At 35.2% G+C, this 18275-nt stretch overlaps 1 protein-coding gene across 3 annotated transcripts in view; it reads right to left on the bottom strand.

Moving 5' to 3' along the window:
* KLHL3 (kelch like family member 3) overlaps positions 1-18275 on the bottom strand; it is a 940384-nt gene that overhangs the window by 293256 nt on the left and 628853 nt on the right. For all 3 annotated transcript variants that reach the window (XM_044068978.1, XM_044068980.1, XM_044068979.1), the window contains one exon: positions 17624-17741. In XM_044068978.1, coding sequence (XP_043924913.1) covers positions 17624-17741 — 118 coding nt within the window. The remainder of the gene's footprint in view (positions 1-17623; positions 17742-18275) is intronic.

Here is an 18275-nt window from a genome sequence, read left to right as displayed (position 1 = left end):
TTCATTTACTTGCTTTCTCTTAAAAGTTGTTACTAGATTAACTCATTAACCCCCGAGTGATGTCACAAGGCACCTTTGTACATATACTCGAGTGCTCTCTGAAGCACTACAAATTGAATGCTGTTACACCCGAGTGCCTTCCACAAGCACCAGTTACTTTATACTCATATTTCAGCTCCACTGTTAAAAAATAAGTTGAAAAAGTACCTGAACTTTGTCAGTTACCTTCTTCAGCTTGTTTTTCATGGTGGAGTTGCCAGGTGTTCGTATTTGAAGAGTTTGATAAAATTGGCTTGTTACATCAGATAACAAGGTTCTAAGTATATATATTCCCTTTTTAATGATATGTATTATTCCGGTTAATTTATAAGCACTACTTAAAATGTACATACTCTGTTGTATAACTGCTCTGAGTCTCATCCTACATAGTACGCTACCCTTACATAAAGAAATACTGTGAAGCCCAATTCCTAGGGACAACAGATGCAATAGGGGCTTCATCTCGATCTTTTCAAACTCCATTACTTAGCCTGCCTTTCTGGAATATAAAAAGGAAAGCAGTGGTTGTTTAAATGCATAGGTTTTAAATGATAAAAAGAGAGAGAGAATTAAGTACAGCAGTAACTGCAATATCAGCACTGTAGCGTTCTGTACTGATTGTTTTCTGCAGTATCGGTAGAATATCTAAAGATCTGCATCAATAGCTTCGTTCAGAGCTCTCTCTGTTCAAGAATCAGTAAAAGCACATGTGGGTCATATTCCAAGTGTGTAAAAAAATGCATTACACTCCTTGCTTGTTTCATGAAATTTCAAGTCCGCCTGCATCTGAAACATTTCAGCTAGGCAGCTTACAATTACTTCTCCGGGTTACACTTAGCATGGTTTTTGTGTTCATACCCGAATAAAGTTAGCTGAAGTATATTACAAAGCCCCAAATGCAGGTGCTACTAGTGCTTTTTTTCAGGATCGAGGATTCTTTTCATCTTTAGATTCTAGAAAATGTCATTGAAGGTGCAATGAATGGGTTTGCAGAGTTTGATAAATGTTAGCTTGTCTCTGACATCAGCTGCAAACTCTCAATCTCTTTCTGAAACCAGGCACAGATTACCAGGCACCATTTTTAAAATATTAGAACTGCTAACTTGATCTGCAGACAGAATAAGAGAATGTGAGTTAACACAGAAGTAAAATAAGTAAATAAATTATGAGAGTAAGAGTTTAAGTGTAATTCACTACATTATCTATCTTTTTAATGCTACTCATTGCCAAAGAAATGTGCAATGGTGCGGCAGTGTAGAAACCGTTTTATAAATGAATGCTGATATTTGCGGATACGGTTGAAGTACTAATGCACCTAGTAATTTGACTATAGTAAATACCTTGTAGATTAGTAGGAAGCAGCTTACCACAATTTTAGACAATATAAATATCTGCAGTACAGAGACTCAGCAGTTAAATGATTAGAAAATGCTGTCATAAGCAGAAACTAAGATCTTCACATTTATTGACTGAGTAATGAAGACTAACAGATTAATTAGCATTGATATTGTATGCGGATCAAACAACCAACATACAGGTGTGGAGTCTGCAAAAGATTAACAGCAAGCATAACAGAGGTATAGCCCTAGCCAATGAGGCAGCTCCTCCATGAAGCAAATGTAATAATGGGTGCAGTTATAGTGGTGAAAATGGAGGCACTGGAAAAGCAATATTCAATTAGTAGATATGAGAATAAAATTAGGCATGACTGTCCCCCTTCAGGGATGACTCGTAGACACTGTCTAGTTAAGTGACTTTGTTAGAATCACACAGGCAAATGGATGTTGAAGGAATAAAAACTAGCTCCTTTGCCTAGGAAAAGCATCTCAGAAGAGCTCTGAGCCTTAATCCTGAAAACTAATTGCCAGATGAAGTAAGTATATTAGCATACTCACAATAAAATCAGTATTAACTGCTGCTCATGTGGTTTAGTGGTTATGTGTTTAGTTTTCTGAGTTCACTTCCTGATAACAGAAAAATAAAAGTTGATTTTTTTCTTTGGGATGTCAGTTAGCACAGAGGGTTAAGATGGTGAGCTCCTAACAAGCTACTTCCTATATTTTAGGGTTCAGTTCCCTCAGCTACGGTGTTGCTCCTGAGAAAGTCCCAGACGGTGCTATGGGGCATTTAGGAAGTTCGGCTAGTCTCCTCACTGGTCTTGTAGAACTAATGCTTAGTAACTACCTATGATCAAAACCCACAAACCAGCAATACCTTTAAATTATGTTTGTGTTCCAACTATGAACATGTCATGTCTTCATGCTGTTTCCTTTCTACTGTTTTTTTTTTGTTCTCAGTGCAGGGATGTAGACCCATGTGTTCTCACTATTTTTTTATATATAATTTACCCTTTTGTTCCAGCAATCATAACAGCTTTATTATTGCATTTTTATGAAGGCAGCAAATAACACAATAACCCTACACATTTATGATGAAGATTTATATTTTTACCATCTGGGATTTCCTTCACGGAGAATGAAAATAATTCTTAATGGACTAGCCACAAGCATGTACTATCTTGGGACATTAGCGTGTGGCTTAGTTAACATTTCTTCTTTCTATGTATATTTACTTTTCTTTGCTGCTTTCAGCATTTGTGTTTATGGCAGTCACAGACAAGTGCATCTGGAGAGCATTATGTCCTTGCCTGTGTAATGTGTCCCTCCTAATAGTGACGCATCTTCATAGGACCATAGGAGGTTACTAGGCTATTGGCCCTGAGGCCCTTATTAGCCTAGCCAAGAGTTTAGCCCATGTTTAGACAAGTCAGCACCCAAAGCCCCTGTCAAGCAGGGACACAGTGGAGCCCCAGGGGTGTATTTTCTGTTTCCCATCCAGTTATCCAGGTTGCACTTAAAAAGGGATAATGAGGGAGTCTATTCCACAGATGGGGTGAGTCTCTGGGGAACAAATCTGTCCCACCAACAAGTCCTATTGATATTACAAATCAGGTTGAGGTCACGAGTACGGGTTGCTCGAGTGGAGCTTGACTTGTGGATATGCAGTAATCCCGTCAAGGTGGGGTCAGAGATTACATTATATGCCAAAAAGAGGTCACCCGTGAGGAGTCTATATGAAACTTAGTAGAGGGGCAGGGCTTTTAGCTTATCTGTGTAAGAGATCTTTATCTCTAATTTCATAATTGGTTTAACTAAATTCATAATGTAAATATGTACATCTTTGATACATACTGTGAAAGGATTGCTTGCTAATACCTTGCTTGAGTTTATTGCTGTTGGCACCTGTTGCTACCTTATGCTCTGTGCTATACTTCTGTATCTGCACAACTGTCATTTGTCATGGAAGTGATATGTATATATATATATATATATATATATATATGCAAGATGTTTGATCATTTTACATCTGACCTAGGTTTACATGCTAGTGTTGCAGCTGTGTACATTTTATAGATGTGTTCTGCTTCCTGCTTTGTTATACCAGCTGTCCATTTGACCATTCTCAAGTCCACTGAACTCTGGCCATTCATCCACTGGTGTACCATTGATGGACTACCAAGTTTATTGTCTGGTGCTTGGACAACTGTATAACGCACATGTAAAATCTTGGTGTGTGGGGGGGTGCAACAATGCCTGCACTTAATCTTTACTGGTTTGATCTTGGACAATTTTGTACTCTATATGGTACATCTCAGTAAACATACCTCCTGTATGTCTGGGTTTACTTATGAGAATACATGCATGCTTATAGTATATACTGCAGACTTTTGAGCATGACACATTAGGGGAAAGATGTCAAATACAAATGTACAGATGAGATGCTGTGCCTAGGAATGAGAGTGAGCAAGGAACTGGAAGAGACTGCAGGACATCTTTTGTTTGGGTGCTCATGTATCAAAAGTATGTTTGTCAGTCGTGGAATTTAGCTGTGAGGAAGGGCTCAGAAATATAAATATGTTACAGTATACTGACTTACTCTGGTGTTTCTCTAATAGATGGTAATGACTCAGTCTTACATTACACCTGCACCAAGAATGTAAATAATTGTTGAAGATAACCTGTTGACATTATCACCTGTGTCTGGTCATGCAGAACCTTGCAGTAATGAAATGCAACTCATTATCACATAATTAATTTACAATATGTGCAGTCACAGTATAACACTGAGTCATTATGACTTGCCAGGTAAAACTCTCAGCAGCGCCCATTGTTATTCACATTTCTAAAAGTCGTTATCACATTGATGAATGCACATGCCAGACATTGGTTTCTGTCAATGTGGTGGAGCCCCCCTCCCATTTTCTTTCTATCATTTTTATCATTGGTTCTATTGTAAGATACAGATGAAAGTATCCATTGTGGCTATACGGTTCATATTCTTGTGAAATACTGCAACTGAATATCATATCACATAATAGTTTACTGTATAACACATTCAATACATAGTGTTCTGCAGCGGTGCTTTTCATCTGCCTCTGTGCAGGTAAATAACATCAGATCGTTCTATACTGCTGTGGTATAACATCAGATCATTCTATACTGCTGTGGTATAACATCAGATCGTTCTATACGGCTGTGTTTTTCAGCTGTGATTTCAAGTACTCATATGTACAGAGCTAATTTTCATATCTTGTGTAAGTCTGTTAGGGAACTTTTCAAAATGCTAAATAAAACCTTATTTTAAAAGGGCAATGGAGTTATCTGCATGCTGTACAAATGTACAGCTATCACAGCTTGTTTAGGACTTGGCTTATGAAATTTCTGATATTTTTCCATATTTTGAAAAATTACTGCTATGGAACACGTCAACATGCTAATACAAAAAATGACAAAATCCACAAAGAAAAGCACTGGAGAAACTGAGAAAGTTCTTTTTTAGCGTAGTTAAAATTTAATGTTCGCTATTCATCCCAAAGACTTCATTAGAAATGATAAATACACTTCTTAATCACTTTTAAACCATTCAAAAAACATTTGACCAATCAGATCATCTCAATAACAAGTCAATGAAATACATAAAAACATTTAAAGGCATGCTACAAAAAATGTACAACTCAAAGTGTCCACACACTTAACACAGTTTAAAACACAAGGGCATTCACCCCTGTATATTCACTTTAGTAATTTTCTATTTTTTATGAAACATTTTATGTTCACCATATCATTCACACCAGGGGATAAATAAGAAGCAAGTTTAATCTGCCATTCTCCTTCTCTTTGTTCAACATAATTTCTAAAATCCCCTCCCTTAAGGTCAGGCTTAACAACTTCTACTACAGAAAAAGTAAATTTCTTTTAGAACATGTCAAAGAATGCTTAAAAAGTGCATTATTACTATTTTTTTGTATTTATAGCATACAAGTGCTCCAAGACCCGTTTCTTTAGACTCCTGGTGGACATGCCAACGTAAAAAACTTGGGCATGTTGAACACATCGCAAGATACACTATCCCTGTTGTACTACAGCTCAATATTCCAGGGATGGGTATAGTAAACTGTAGATGTTCCAGGAACAAAAAGGGACCCTCAGAAATAAATCTGCATGCCCTGCACCCTGAACATTTAAACATACCCCCAGTTTCACCAAAAGTAAGGGTTGGCCCAAAGTTATTTTCTAACAAATGTTTAAAATTTTGATTTTTCTTGTAAACAAAATGGGGGCCTTCTCCAAGAACTTTAGATAAATCTGCATTACCCGTAACTACTTTCTAATTTTCACTAATAATCTGACGGATGTGATTACTGTCTACATTCATATCCAAACTGCTAAGTAATACCTCATCTTCAAAAAAAAAGTATTAATACTTACAAGATGGTAAAATAACTCTATCAGTACACTCTACAAATGTACAGATATCACAGTTTGTTTAGGACGTAGGCTATGAAAATTATGATATTTTTCATATTTTGGTAAATAACTTTGCTAGAGAAGATGTCAGCATACTAAGTAAGACCTCAATTTGATTACAATAGTAGTCCTTACATGGTTTCTATTACATTATTAAAATCAAGAAACATCTAACACTACAAGATTGAACTTGTATGTTCGATGTTTCATAATTTCGAAAACTGCTGAAACTTCGATTAACTGTGTTTGATGTTTACAATTTCAAAGTTTCAGCAATTCAATAATGTGATAGGAACCCGTCCTTACAACATGGCAAAAGAACTGTCTGTATTCTGTACATATGTACTGATATCACAAATTCTTTTAGAACTAAGGTTATGAAAATTATATTTTTTCATATTTTAGTAAATGAATTTGCTAAGGAAAGATGTCAACGTGTGTTAAGTAATACCTCATTTTGAAGACAGTACTTCTATTTACAACATGGTAAAATAACTGTGCCCATGTGCTGCACACATGAATAGATATCAGTTTGTATAGGGTGTACATTATGGAAATTATGATTTTTTTCATATTTTGGAAAATAACTTTGCTTGCGAGCATGTCAATGTGCCAAGTAATACCTAATTTTGAAGACAATATTAATAGCTACAACATGAGCTGTGCCTGTATGCTGTATGCATATATCGATATTACAGTTTGTTTAGGACTTAGGTTTTGGAAATTATGATTTTTTTTCATATTTTGGTAAATAACATTGCGAGGGAGTATGTCAATGTGCTAAGTAATACCTCATTTTAAAGACAGTATTACTACTTACAACATGGTAAAAGAACTATACCAGTGTGCTGTGCACATGTACAGATATCACAGTTTGTTTAGGGCTTAGGTTATGGAATTAAGGCTTTTTTCATAGTTTGGTAAATAACTTTGCGAGAGAGCATGTCGATGTGCTAAGTAATACCTAATTTTGAAGATAGTATTACTCCTTATAACATGGTACAAGAACTGCATCTGCATGCTGTACACATGCACAGATATCACAGTTTTAGTATTGTAGGATTATGAAAATTATACATTTGCAATATTTCTCATTATTAAGCCCATATCTTTGCAAGGTAACATGGTGATGACACAAATCAGGCATCATTTTGAAGTTGACACTGAGCTACACAACTTGTATACTGACATGTATTCTCTGTCTGTTACAGGTGATGAGATATGCTTTATCAATTATGAGAAATATATTAATCATATTTCTGTGAATATCTCAGTAAAGGAGCATCACACAGTAATGGTTAAGGTATCATTTTAAAGCTGACATTCATACAAATAGATTAATTACAAATTGTATGGGTCTACATGGTACATTTACCAAGATATTGTGATTTGTTTTACCAAAAAGATAAAACATATGCATAATATCAGCATTCCTTGGCAAATATTTAATAATGACTTGGACAGACACTATCAACATTTACACTGTTGGAAAGGTCAGCGTCTGCTGAGCAACTTTTGCGTTTACATTTTTAGTCTAGCTCTTAAGGTTAAAGAGTTATGAACATTTGTTTTCTGCATGGTATTACAAATGGATTTATTTGAAAATGAGCTCAGGCTGTACTGTTGTTCCTATGGTGGAAGTAAGCAGGCAGCATTTTCTGAGCTGCTCCAGTGAATGAGTTAAGCTAAGGGCCTTAACCCAATTGCTCCTCTATGCAAGAATGAAAAAAGGACATTTTTCTTTTGTCATGCTCTTTTAACCTAATTTTCCTTTTTTACATTTCTTAACACTGAACAAGGAGAAAGACAGAAGGGAGCAAGAAGAAAAGAAAAAAAAACAGGAGCAAAGAAAACTTTAGTTTATAATATGCAAAGAAAATATGCACTATTAAAATAGTACAATTAAGAAAAAAAATTTCTTTTACTTAGTTAACTTTGTCCCTCCTCTTCCTCTCTCCTGAGTATTTTTCTGAACGTTAATTACATGAAGTAGGGCATTTATTTAGAGTCCCCTACAGGTTTAACAAAGTCCAAAAAAGTGAAATATGTCTGGATTTGCTTTTTCTGTCGTGTTTCACAAATACATTTATTGCTCTGTAATCCTTAGTACGCCAGTTTCGAAGTTACTAGTTTTATTCATATTCATCGACATCTCCCAAATCCTGTCTCTGCTTCATTTCCAATGTACTCTCGATTCTTCTAGTCGACTCTTCTGCTTTTTTCCTTCTCTCAAGCATTTTCCTCTGAAACACTGGAAAAGGTTTCACTGGCACAGACTCTCTGTAGTCTTTATTACCAGAAGAACAAACAGCAGAATCTCGTTTCACAGCTTACTTTTTGTTGGTCCAACTTTTGTATTTCTTTCTTAGCATATACTTCATCAGAAATGATTTTGTCTCTCCAGGAAAAATATTTCAAAGATAGCTGGGTATAGCAGTTTGAAACTCACACCTGCTTCTCAACATTCCCTGAATAATGGAATAAATTTACTCCACTTCTGCCTGGTGTACAATGAGTAGTCATTCTCCACAAACACTCTGCTGTCTCCCAAGTTTAGTACTTTGCTCTTCCGCCACAGTTTTGTCAGAAAGAACTCCTTGTGCTGGTAAGACTGCATCTTTACTATTAAAGGTCTAGGATGCTTTCATGATGTACCCTTTCAATTAACAATTCCTGTTGTGGAATACCAGTCCAGTAGCTTATTTGTGCTTTCACAAAAATGAATGCAGTCTGTTCCTATCAGCTTCTGTGGTACAGCAGAAAATCTCAGGTTATTCCTACTTGTTCTGTCCTCTAATTCTATTTTTTTGAAATAGCTCTTCTTGCGCAGTTTCATATTCAGCCAGGCTTTTCTTCATTTTGACCTTTGAGTTTTTTAGTTTTATCACCTTATCTGAATATCTTAAAACTGTGAGAGTAAGCGCTTTCATCAGGTAAGATTACTGAACTTCTTCGGGTCTGAAGAAGTTCGGTAATCTTACTGGACGAAAGCACTTACTATAACAGTTTATAAATAAAATAGTGGTTATTTTACTGGTGTCCTTGCCAATCCTGTTTTGTTTTAAATAGTTTTATTCATATTTTCAGTTTTTCGTGGTTACTTGAATATCTGTTTAAAGCTTTTCCTATGTTTTCCGGCCCTTTACTGTTTGTGTTGATATACTCTAGCAGTGTTGCATTTAATTTAATCAGGTCTGTGTGCAATTGCCTTATACTTTACTCTAGGTTATTGGAAGTCATGTTTGGAACTTGCACTGGTTTTTGCTGACAGCTGCAGTACTCTTCCCAGTTGGTGTGTTTTTCTTCTCCTTTTGTAACTGATTTTTTTCAGATCCTCTGTTTCTTTTTTTCCTGGCTTGGGCCAGTGCACTTACTAGACAGTTACTGAAATTACCCAGAAAATTAGGTCCACTGGCTTTCACTGCTATGTTTCAGCTTCACAGTGGGAGGGCTAGAATTAAACTGTTACTCAATGTGCAGCCATCTTGTAAGTACCGTTTTTGAGGGATATTTTAGGGGAAACTGGAGAAGTTTGCTTTTCCGGGGTTTAAGAAAAGTTGGTTTTCCCTGAGCAAGTTTTCAATAGGGTTGAAAGAATTTTCGATGACAGTTTGCAAATAAGGAAGATTATCAGATGAGCTGATGAGAGTCGAGTCAGAGTACCTTACAAGAGTCACTTGTGAGGAATTGTGTAGATTATTGATAAATATGTTAAAGTTAAGAGGTCCAAGGATTGTGCCTTGTGAGACAATAGTACTAAATGGAAGAAAAGGGGAGTAAGAAGAAAGTTAACTGTGGACGATTGGATAGATAACTTGAAGAACAGTTAACTGGTGAATTACACATGTCTAGACATTTTAGAAAGCAGTAACCAGTTGAGGTGATTTGGCCTATTAATCAGTATCCCCTCTCTGACTACCTCCTGCAGGAGGTGAACCAGGCAGAGCCCTAGGGCAGGGGGCCCCAGAACAAATGCAGGACAGACTGGAGAGATATCTTTCAAATGGCTTGGAAATACCTGGGGACCACTTAAGATGAGCTGCATACTGTTGCTGGGGACAGACAACACTTGTCAGTACTGTTCAGTTTTCTACACCATGAATCTCATCAGGACAAATGGTTTAGAAAATGGATGGATGTTTGCATGGATTCACAAATTATAAGTGTTTGAGTAGTTTTATCTGTTAGTTACTATTTTTTAAATCTGCAACTTCCAAGAATTACTTTGGGGAATAAGGAATAATGGGGTGACACTGTAGCCCAGTGCTTAAGATTTCTGCCCTACAGTTCTAAGGTTCAGCCTTCACTTTTGGTCACTCTTTGTAAACTGTATGAATGTTCCCCTTTTCACAGTTTTCTCTAGGCAATTTGGTAACATCCTTCTTCCAAAACCATATGCGCTATGCTAAACATGTCCAGATACTTTGCATTTAGCCATTCTTTCATGCTCCAGAATGTGGCTAAAAAAGTCCAAGTTAACAACCAACAAATAAAAATGATTTGATGAGATGTGTTAAGTGGTACAAAAAAACTTGCTGATTAAGTTGCAAAACACTGATCGGTATTTGTAACCATTCATTACCTAGTATTTGAAATACCCCATGTCCTGTTACTTTGTGTTACATATTAACTACATAGGTGAGGGTGCCACATATAGATGTTAATGACAACTACTGATTATTGAATACTTCTGTACACAGAACATGACTGAGGTTTATCACAGACACAAACATCACTGTATGCTTTAATACATACACATATATATATATATATATATATATATATATATATATAGATATATATCTAGATATATGGAAAGTATAGATGGACGGCGCAGTGGTGCAGCGGTAGCAATGCTACCTCACAGCAAGAGGTTCTCCAGTTCAATTCTCAGCTGGAGTGCCTTCTGTGTGTAGTCTGCATGCCCTCCCTGCATTTGGGTGGGTTTCCTTTGGGTCCTCCAGTTTCCTCCCACATTTCAAAGACTTGCATCTGGAGTGTTTCTCGACAGGTCTCCACTGAAAACTGGCTTTGTTCCAAGTTGGACTTTCCTGGTAAATGTTATATATATATATATATATATATATATATATATATATATATATATATATATATATATATGGATTCCTATTACAAGAACTGAAGTTCACTACTTCGAACTTGTAATAGGAAGCCTCACTTCTGTGAAAGTTCACGTTAACGAAAGTGAACTTTTGCGTAAGTGCACTTCCGAAAACACCGCAGCACAGTGGAGGACATAAAAAACAAGCTATGTCCTCCACTATGGTGCGATAGTCAAGAACCTTAGGGTTAGGGCATGCGTTAAGGTACGGGGATAGTTAGTAAAGCTATCTCTTTACCCTAACCCTAAAGTTCGTGACTATCGCACCATATTGGAGGACATTACTATGTCCTTCACTGCGCTGCAGTTGTCACGGACCTTTGGGCTAGGGCACGGGTCATAGTAAGGGGATAGCCCATAGGGCTATCCCCTTACTATGACCCGTGCCCAACCCAAAGGTCCATGAGCACTGCGGAAGTTCAGTACAACACCGTTCGTTGTACTGAACTGCGTATGCACTTTGATTAAGTGCACTTTCACTGCAGTGAGCATTCCATGCACTATTTCGAATTAGTGAAAATTCGATCTAGTGTATTGAACCTATATATATATATATATATATATATATATATATACACATACATACATACATCTACACACACACACACACACACATACATTATATATATATATATATACACACACACACACATACACACACACATGTACACATATAGATACACAGATGTAAATATAGATATATATCTATATATCTATATCTGTATATATATATATATATATATATATATATATATATATATATATATATATATATATATATATATATGGGTCTACTTGCATTGACCGAAATTTCAGTAGACCGACTTTCAAAATACTGAAACCAAAAACCGCAAGTTTCATTTAATTGAAACTTCACTTTACTGATGTTCAGAAGGCTGAAGGTTTAAAATGCCGACTCTCTAAACTAAGCAGAACAGGAAATTTGCTCATTTCCACACTGTAGTGTGATCTCAGCGTTGGTATATATAAGATGTAGGGGGTTAGGGGGGTGCACCCCCCCTGCAAAAACATAAAATGTATAGTTTTTATTAAATTTAAGTGTTTATCATGCATATTCATGTTGGTGCTATTCAAGGAAAAGATTCAAAGAAACTTTATTGTCATTAAGACCACACAAGTGCAGCCTAAATGAAATTACAAATGTCAGCTCACTGGAGAAATGCAGTGCAAATAACACAGATATAGTGGTATCACAGAACATAAGAAAGAAAAGAACAACACATGTGACATGCAAGATGTAGTTCACGTTGCAAAAACACACTCAATACCCATTATCCAATGATAAATAATACCTACCACCAAACTCCTTCACAGTTAAGATGGAGATTAATTAGAGACTAGTGAATAGCAGCTGTTTAGTTACTGTATTGCACTTGTTAACCTTAGACGTGACTCAGTATAGCCATCATATTGCATAATAGTAATACTGGCGGTAATTGTTCAGAGCAGCAGGATTAAGTGACAAAAGAGACTTCAGTGTATCAGGTATTATGGTTGGTGTCTGAGTTAATAAGTATCACAGCTGCAGGATACAAACTGTTCCTGAATTACATAGTCCTATAGCTGAAGCTGCGGTACCTCCTTCCAGAGGTAAGTTGTGAGAACCAGTTGTGGGTGGGATGTGATGAATCAGATAGTACTTTGTATGTTCTCTTTCTTGCTCTTGTAAAGAAAAGCTCCTAAACAGAAGGGAAGTTTGTGCCCAAGATTTTCTCAGCCACCCTCTGTAGTTTCTTCTTCTCAGCAGCTGTGCAGTTGCCGGACCATGCTATGAAGCTGCTAGTGACGATGCTCTCGATAGCTCCCCTGTAAAACGTGGTAAGAGCAGACCGTGGGAGTCTGGCCTTTTTGAGCTTTCTCAGAGGTGAAGCCTCTGTTGAGCCTTCTTGACTAAATGGCTGTATTAACAGCCCAGGAGAAGTGATCTAAAATGTGAAGGCCCAGGAGTTTGGTTGTTTTGACGTTCTCTACTACCTCCCCTTTGATAGTGAGTGGTTGGTGAACTGCTACCTTTCTGCTGAAGTCCATAATCATTTCTTTGATGTTATTAACATTCAGATCCAGATTGATTGCTTGGTATGACAGAACAAAGTGTTCACCTCATCCCTACCAATAAAGAGACCCACAAGTGTGGTATCATCAGCAAATTTTATAAGATGGTTTGAACTATGTTTTGCAGTACTGTCATGAGTGAGGGTGATGAGGAGTAAGGGGCTGAGCGCACAACCTTGGGGAACGCCAGTATTCAGGAGTGTGCATTGAGAGGTGTTCTTTCCAGTGCATGTTCATCGAGGTCTACAAATCAGAAAATCAAGACATGGTGCTATAACTACCATCATGAATATTCAGTGGGATTTTTTTGGCTGTGTAGGTGAGGTTGGTTACGATGTTTGTGTTTTAAAAAGGGTATTGTACTGCTGCTATAGTGTTTGTGTGTTAATTGTACTTCCTAAAACATGTCTGCTACATTTTTACTTGTGTTCGGTAACTATTAGGAGAATTTACAGACACAGCATACTGTTTTTACAGGTTGCCTTATTATTTATCTCCTAATATGAAGATGTAATGCAGTCAGTATTGTACTTGTTCAATTAAGTGCAAGTTATCTAAATGACCTTTCAGGATTTTGAACTGTAGGCAGTTTGGTCTCATTATAAATGACCTTTCAGGATTTTGAACTGTAGGCAGTTTGGTCTCATTATGTGTGTGGGATCCCATACAGATCACCGAACGGCAACATAACAGAAAGAGATTCGGCCGGGCATACTTGTGCGAAAGTGCTTTTCACCGAAAGTCACTTTTGCATAAGTATGCCTGTTGCGGAGATTGCACTACAGTGGGGATAAGAGATAATTCCCTTTTCCCCACTGTAGTGCGACCTCGGAGAGAAAATATTTAAGTGGGGGGGGGGTGTGGGGGCTGCAGGGGGGCTTGCCCCCCTGCAAAAATATAAAAATGATTTTTTTTTAAACACACTTTAACAAAAGCACTTTTTTCGGTGAAAGCGCTTTCATTAAAGTGTGTTCAGTGATTGTGGATTCGGACTATTGAACTTTCGTTCAATAGTCCTAGATCCATGTATAGATATATATATATATATATATATATATATATATATATATATGTGTATGTATGTATATATATATATATATATATATATATATATATATATATATATATATATATATATATATATATATATATATATATATTATATATATACACACACACACATACATACATATATATGTATAAACCAAAAATACTTCTTGGTCGAAGGGAAAACAACAAACTGAAATGATAATTTAAGTGCTTTCATTCTATTTAATGAAAGAACTTTATTAGAAATATACCAAGTCAATAAACAGACAAACATATAAACTCAGTTCAAAAGATAAATATAGTTTAAGCTGATTGTGGGTTAAGTTGTCATTTTCTATCTCAACCATTTCAGCACACATTTAATATTTAACCTGTAATTTAAACCCGGAAATACATCAGAATCTAGAATAAGCTGCCATCTCAATTCTTTTACTTCCAATAAAAAAATGAAATCACCTATAAAAACAGGTACTTGTTCTAATATTGAAAATTTAAGCTCAGTGAACCCAAAACAAGAAATACTGTGTTTTGCCAATACATTTTTGTTATAATTTTTAATAGCAAGAAGATATTCTTTTATTCTATCCACTAAACACCTAGTGGTCTTTCCTACCCATCAGCTAGCACAGGCAATGCACACTCCCAAATAAACAATGCTGAGAGAGTTGTTAATTAAAATTCACATTAACATGTTTTATAAAATATTGTTTGCATACACAAATATATTTACAAATTTTGTTTATGCCACATTTGAATATTCCTGTTTAACATTTTTTTTTCATACAAATGTTTATAATTATTGGTTTCTAAAAATGTCTTAAGTGTTCTAGTTTTCCTAAAACAGAAACTAGGACATCTTACCAAAATTTCATACAACTCCCCAGTACCTTGTACAATGCGCTTATTCTATCTAATAATATTCCTGATAGCTATCATGTCATGACTAATTGGCAAAGGAAAGCGGCATGTAAAACCAGTTCTGTGCTTTTTACCATTAGTTACCAATGCATATTTTAATACAGGAAAAAATTATAACTAAAATCATTGACTTCAACAACAAACTGAATTAAAATTTCAGGATAATTTCTAAGAATAAATATTTTAATTATTATACTTTCTACAAAAGAGTTTCATTGTCACTAATTATTCTAGAAAGCCTAAAAAAATAATGTTGTTTCATAAAACTGAGGTGCTGACTTTTGAAATCTAAACAGATGTTCCTAAAAGTCTTTTTTCTATATACACTTAAATGAAATTTCGACTTCTTTTTATCCAAGGTTAATTCAATATCTAGAATGTGCACCTTCATTCCTTTAACACCTACAGTAAAATTTAAAAAAAACAATACTTTGTCAAATTTCCTAAAGAAACTTGTTTCTGAGCTTTGCCAAATAAAAAACAAATAAATCATCAATGTAAAACTTACACAGTCAGTCTTTTTTTTTTCAAAGCCCTTTATTTTAATCAACTTCCCACACACCAAGTACCAAATTAGTAAATGTTGGCGCCATCTTTGCACCCACAGAAACAGCATGCTACTGATGATATATGTTATTAAACGTAAAAAAATATTATTTAACACTAAATCTATTAACTCACAAATAGTATTAGTCTTATTATTACTAATAAAAGTGTCTACTTAGATAACTGTCTCACCAATTACAATCCTTTACTGTGAATGATGTTCATATAAAATGATTCTATATCAAGTCTCATTAAAAATTATCTTCTTTGCTTTGTTTGTGTAAAAAAAAGTACATTAAAAAATAACTACATATCCTTTAAATACAATTTAGTATTTTTAACTATAGAATTTAAAAAAAAATGGTCTATGTACATTTTAGAGAGACAGTGTGCCTAAAAGGGAATATATATATATATATATATATATATATATATATATAAAATGTGTGCGTATATGTGTATATATATTTGTGAGTGTGTGTGTGTGTGCGTATATGTGTATATATGGATTCACTTCATAATCTTGAAATACTGAAATATCGAATTTCAGTATCTCGAGACCATGAAGCCGAAAATCCATATCACTGAAACCACAAAACCGTGAAAACACAGAGCACACACTACACAACACATACAAACACAAACACCCATACTTCCCAACACTCTAAAAAAAAGCAACACAACACACACGCACACAACTAAACACACAAATCTACCCTTACTATTTGCAGGTGGGCAAGCCCCCCTGCGCCCCTCCACACCCCCTACTAATATATACTAACTCCGAGGTCGCACTACACTACATAACACAGACAACCCAGCACCACACATTCCACACCCCCCCCTGCACAAACACACATCACATACACACAAACACCAACACCACAACACTCACATTCTTACCTACCCTAACCCACACGTAAAACTTCTCAACATACTCAAAAACACACAAACCCTCCCCAAAACCCTAAAAAAAAACCAACATTTACCTAGCGCGCTATACGTACCGTGGGTTCGACATTTCAAATTTGACATTTCCGATTTCTCGATTTATATATATATATATATACACACACACACACATATACATATATACATATATATATATATATATATATATATATATATATATATATATATATATATATATATACATATATATATATATATATATATATATATATATATATATATATATATATATATATATATATATATATATATATATATATATATATATATATATATATATATATATATATACATATATATATATATATATATATATATATATACACACACACACACACACACACACACACACACACATATATATATATATATATATATATACATATATATATATATATATATATATATGTGTGTGTGTGTGTATATATCTCTATATATATCGTGAAAGATCGAATTTCATATGGCCGAGACCGTATGATCAAACTTTCAGAATCCCGACACTGTGAATGGAGATCTGCATACAGCGTGGAATGGAAGATTTCCCTTTTCCTCACTGTAGTGCAATAGCAGATTTGGAATATTTTAGTAGCCCCCCTGCAGAAACATTTAAATTGTGTTGTTTTTTTTTGGATTTGTTTCATAATTTTGATATTCTGAAACATTGATCATATGGTTTCGATCATATGAAATTTGCTGCTTCGGAATTTCGAGATTCTGAAGTGAATATATATATATATATATATATATATATATATATATATATATATATATATAGTGTGTGCTTACACAGTACATAGATGCACAGACAAAAACAATGCCTTTGCATTGGTCATTTTGCTTCTATAATTTGGCTGCACTTTCTACATATATGGCCTGGTAGTGACTCAGAAGGATTCAACTTGAATCAGACCACTCCCACATCAGCCTTCCTATTCAGTTAAACAGATAAACTACATAAATAAAATGAACTGTACATTTTCTATGTTCTACAGAAATAGAGACTTCTCCAAAATGACATTTTATTAGAGGAGGAACTGAAAATGAAGTGGGTGAAAAAAGAGGCTAAGAAAACAAGAGAATAAATGTTTTCCTTTACCTGCCCTGCACCGTCGAGATGGCAGCTCTGCTACCTGATACCATCTATCTTCCTCGAAGTCATAACATTCAACACTTCTAATGGCCTTGGGTGCTTGTCCCCCAACTACTATCATAACCTAAGGAAAGAATAACATATATATAATGACATACAACAGACCACTTCCACATATGATGTACACTCTAAGGTAATATGGCTGACAAACTTCTTTTAGTAATAAATGCTAAGACTACACTTAACACTCTTTGCCAATAAATTGATACAAAAGTGATTTTGTTTATAATCCAGCACTAGAGTAACATACCTTGAAAAGAGAAAACAATATTGTTTTGAAATATCATTCTAAAAGTTATGAGAAATAGAGTTTACTTCTGGAAACATCTAGTGACTTAAAGAAAGGACAGACTACATTTCAGCTGAAGAGCAGGATAGGTCATGAACCTCTATGCTTTTCAACAAATTATGTATATATTGTTTGAAGAGTTGTACCTACTTAACATAAAAGTAGATGTTGGAGTGTCTTCACTTTTGCAGTAACTACTACTTCGGATTTCCTGTTGTAGAAACTTTTGGTTGGCACGAAGGGCACTGTGGTGGTGCAGCGCTTAACGATGTTGCCTCACAGCAAGAGGTTCTCCAGTTCGATTCTCAG

This window comes from Protopterus annectens, chromosome 4.part0, assembly GCF_019279795.1.
Source record: "Protopterus annectens isolate FY-2018-M chromosome 4.part0, PAN1.0, whole genome shotgun sequence".
NCBI classification, from domain to species: domain Eukaryota; kingdom Metazoa; phylum Chordata; order Ceratodontiformes; family Protopteridae; genus Protopterus; species Protopterus annectens.
The sequence above is the reverse complement of the archived record's forward strand: the minus strand, read 5'-3'. Positions and strand labels throughout refer to the sequence as shown.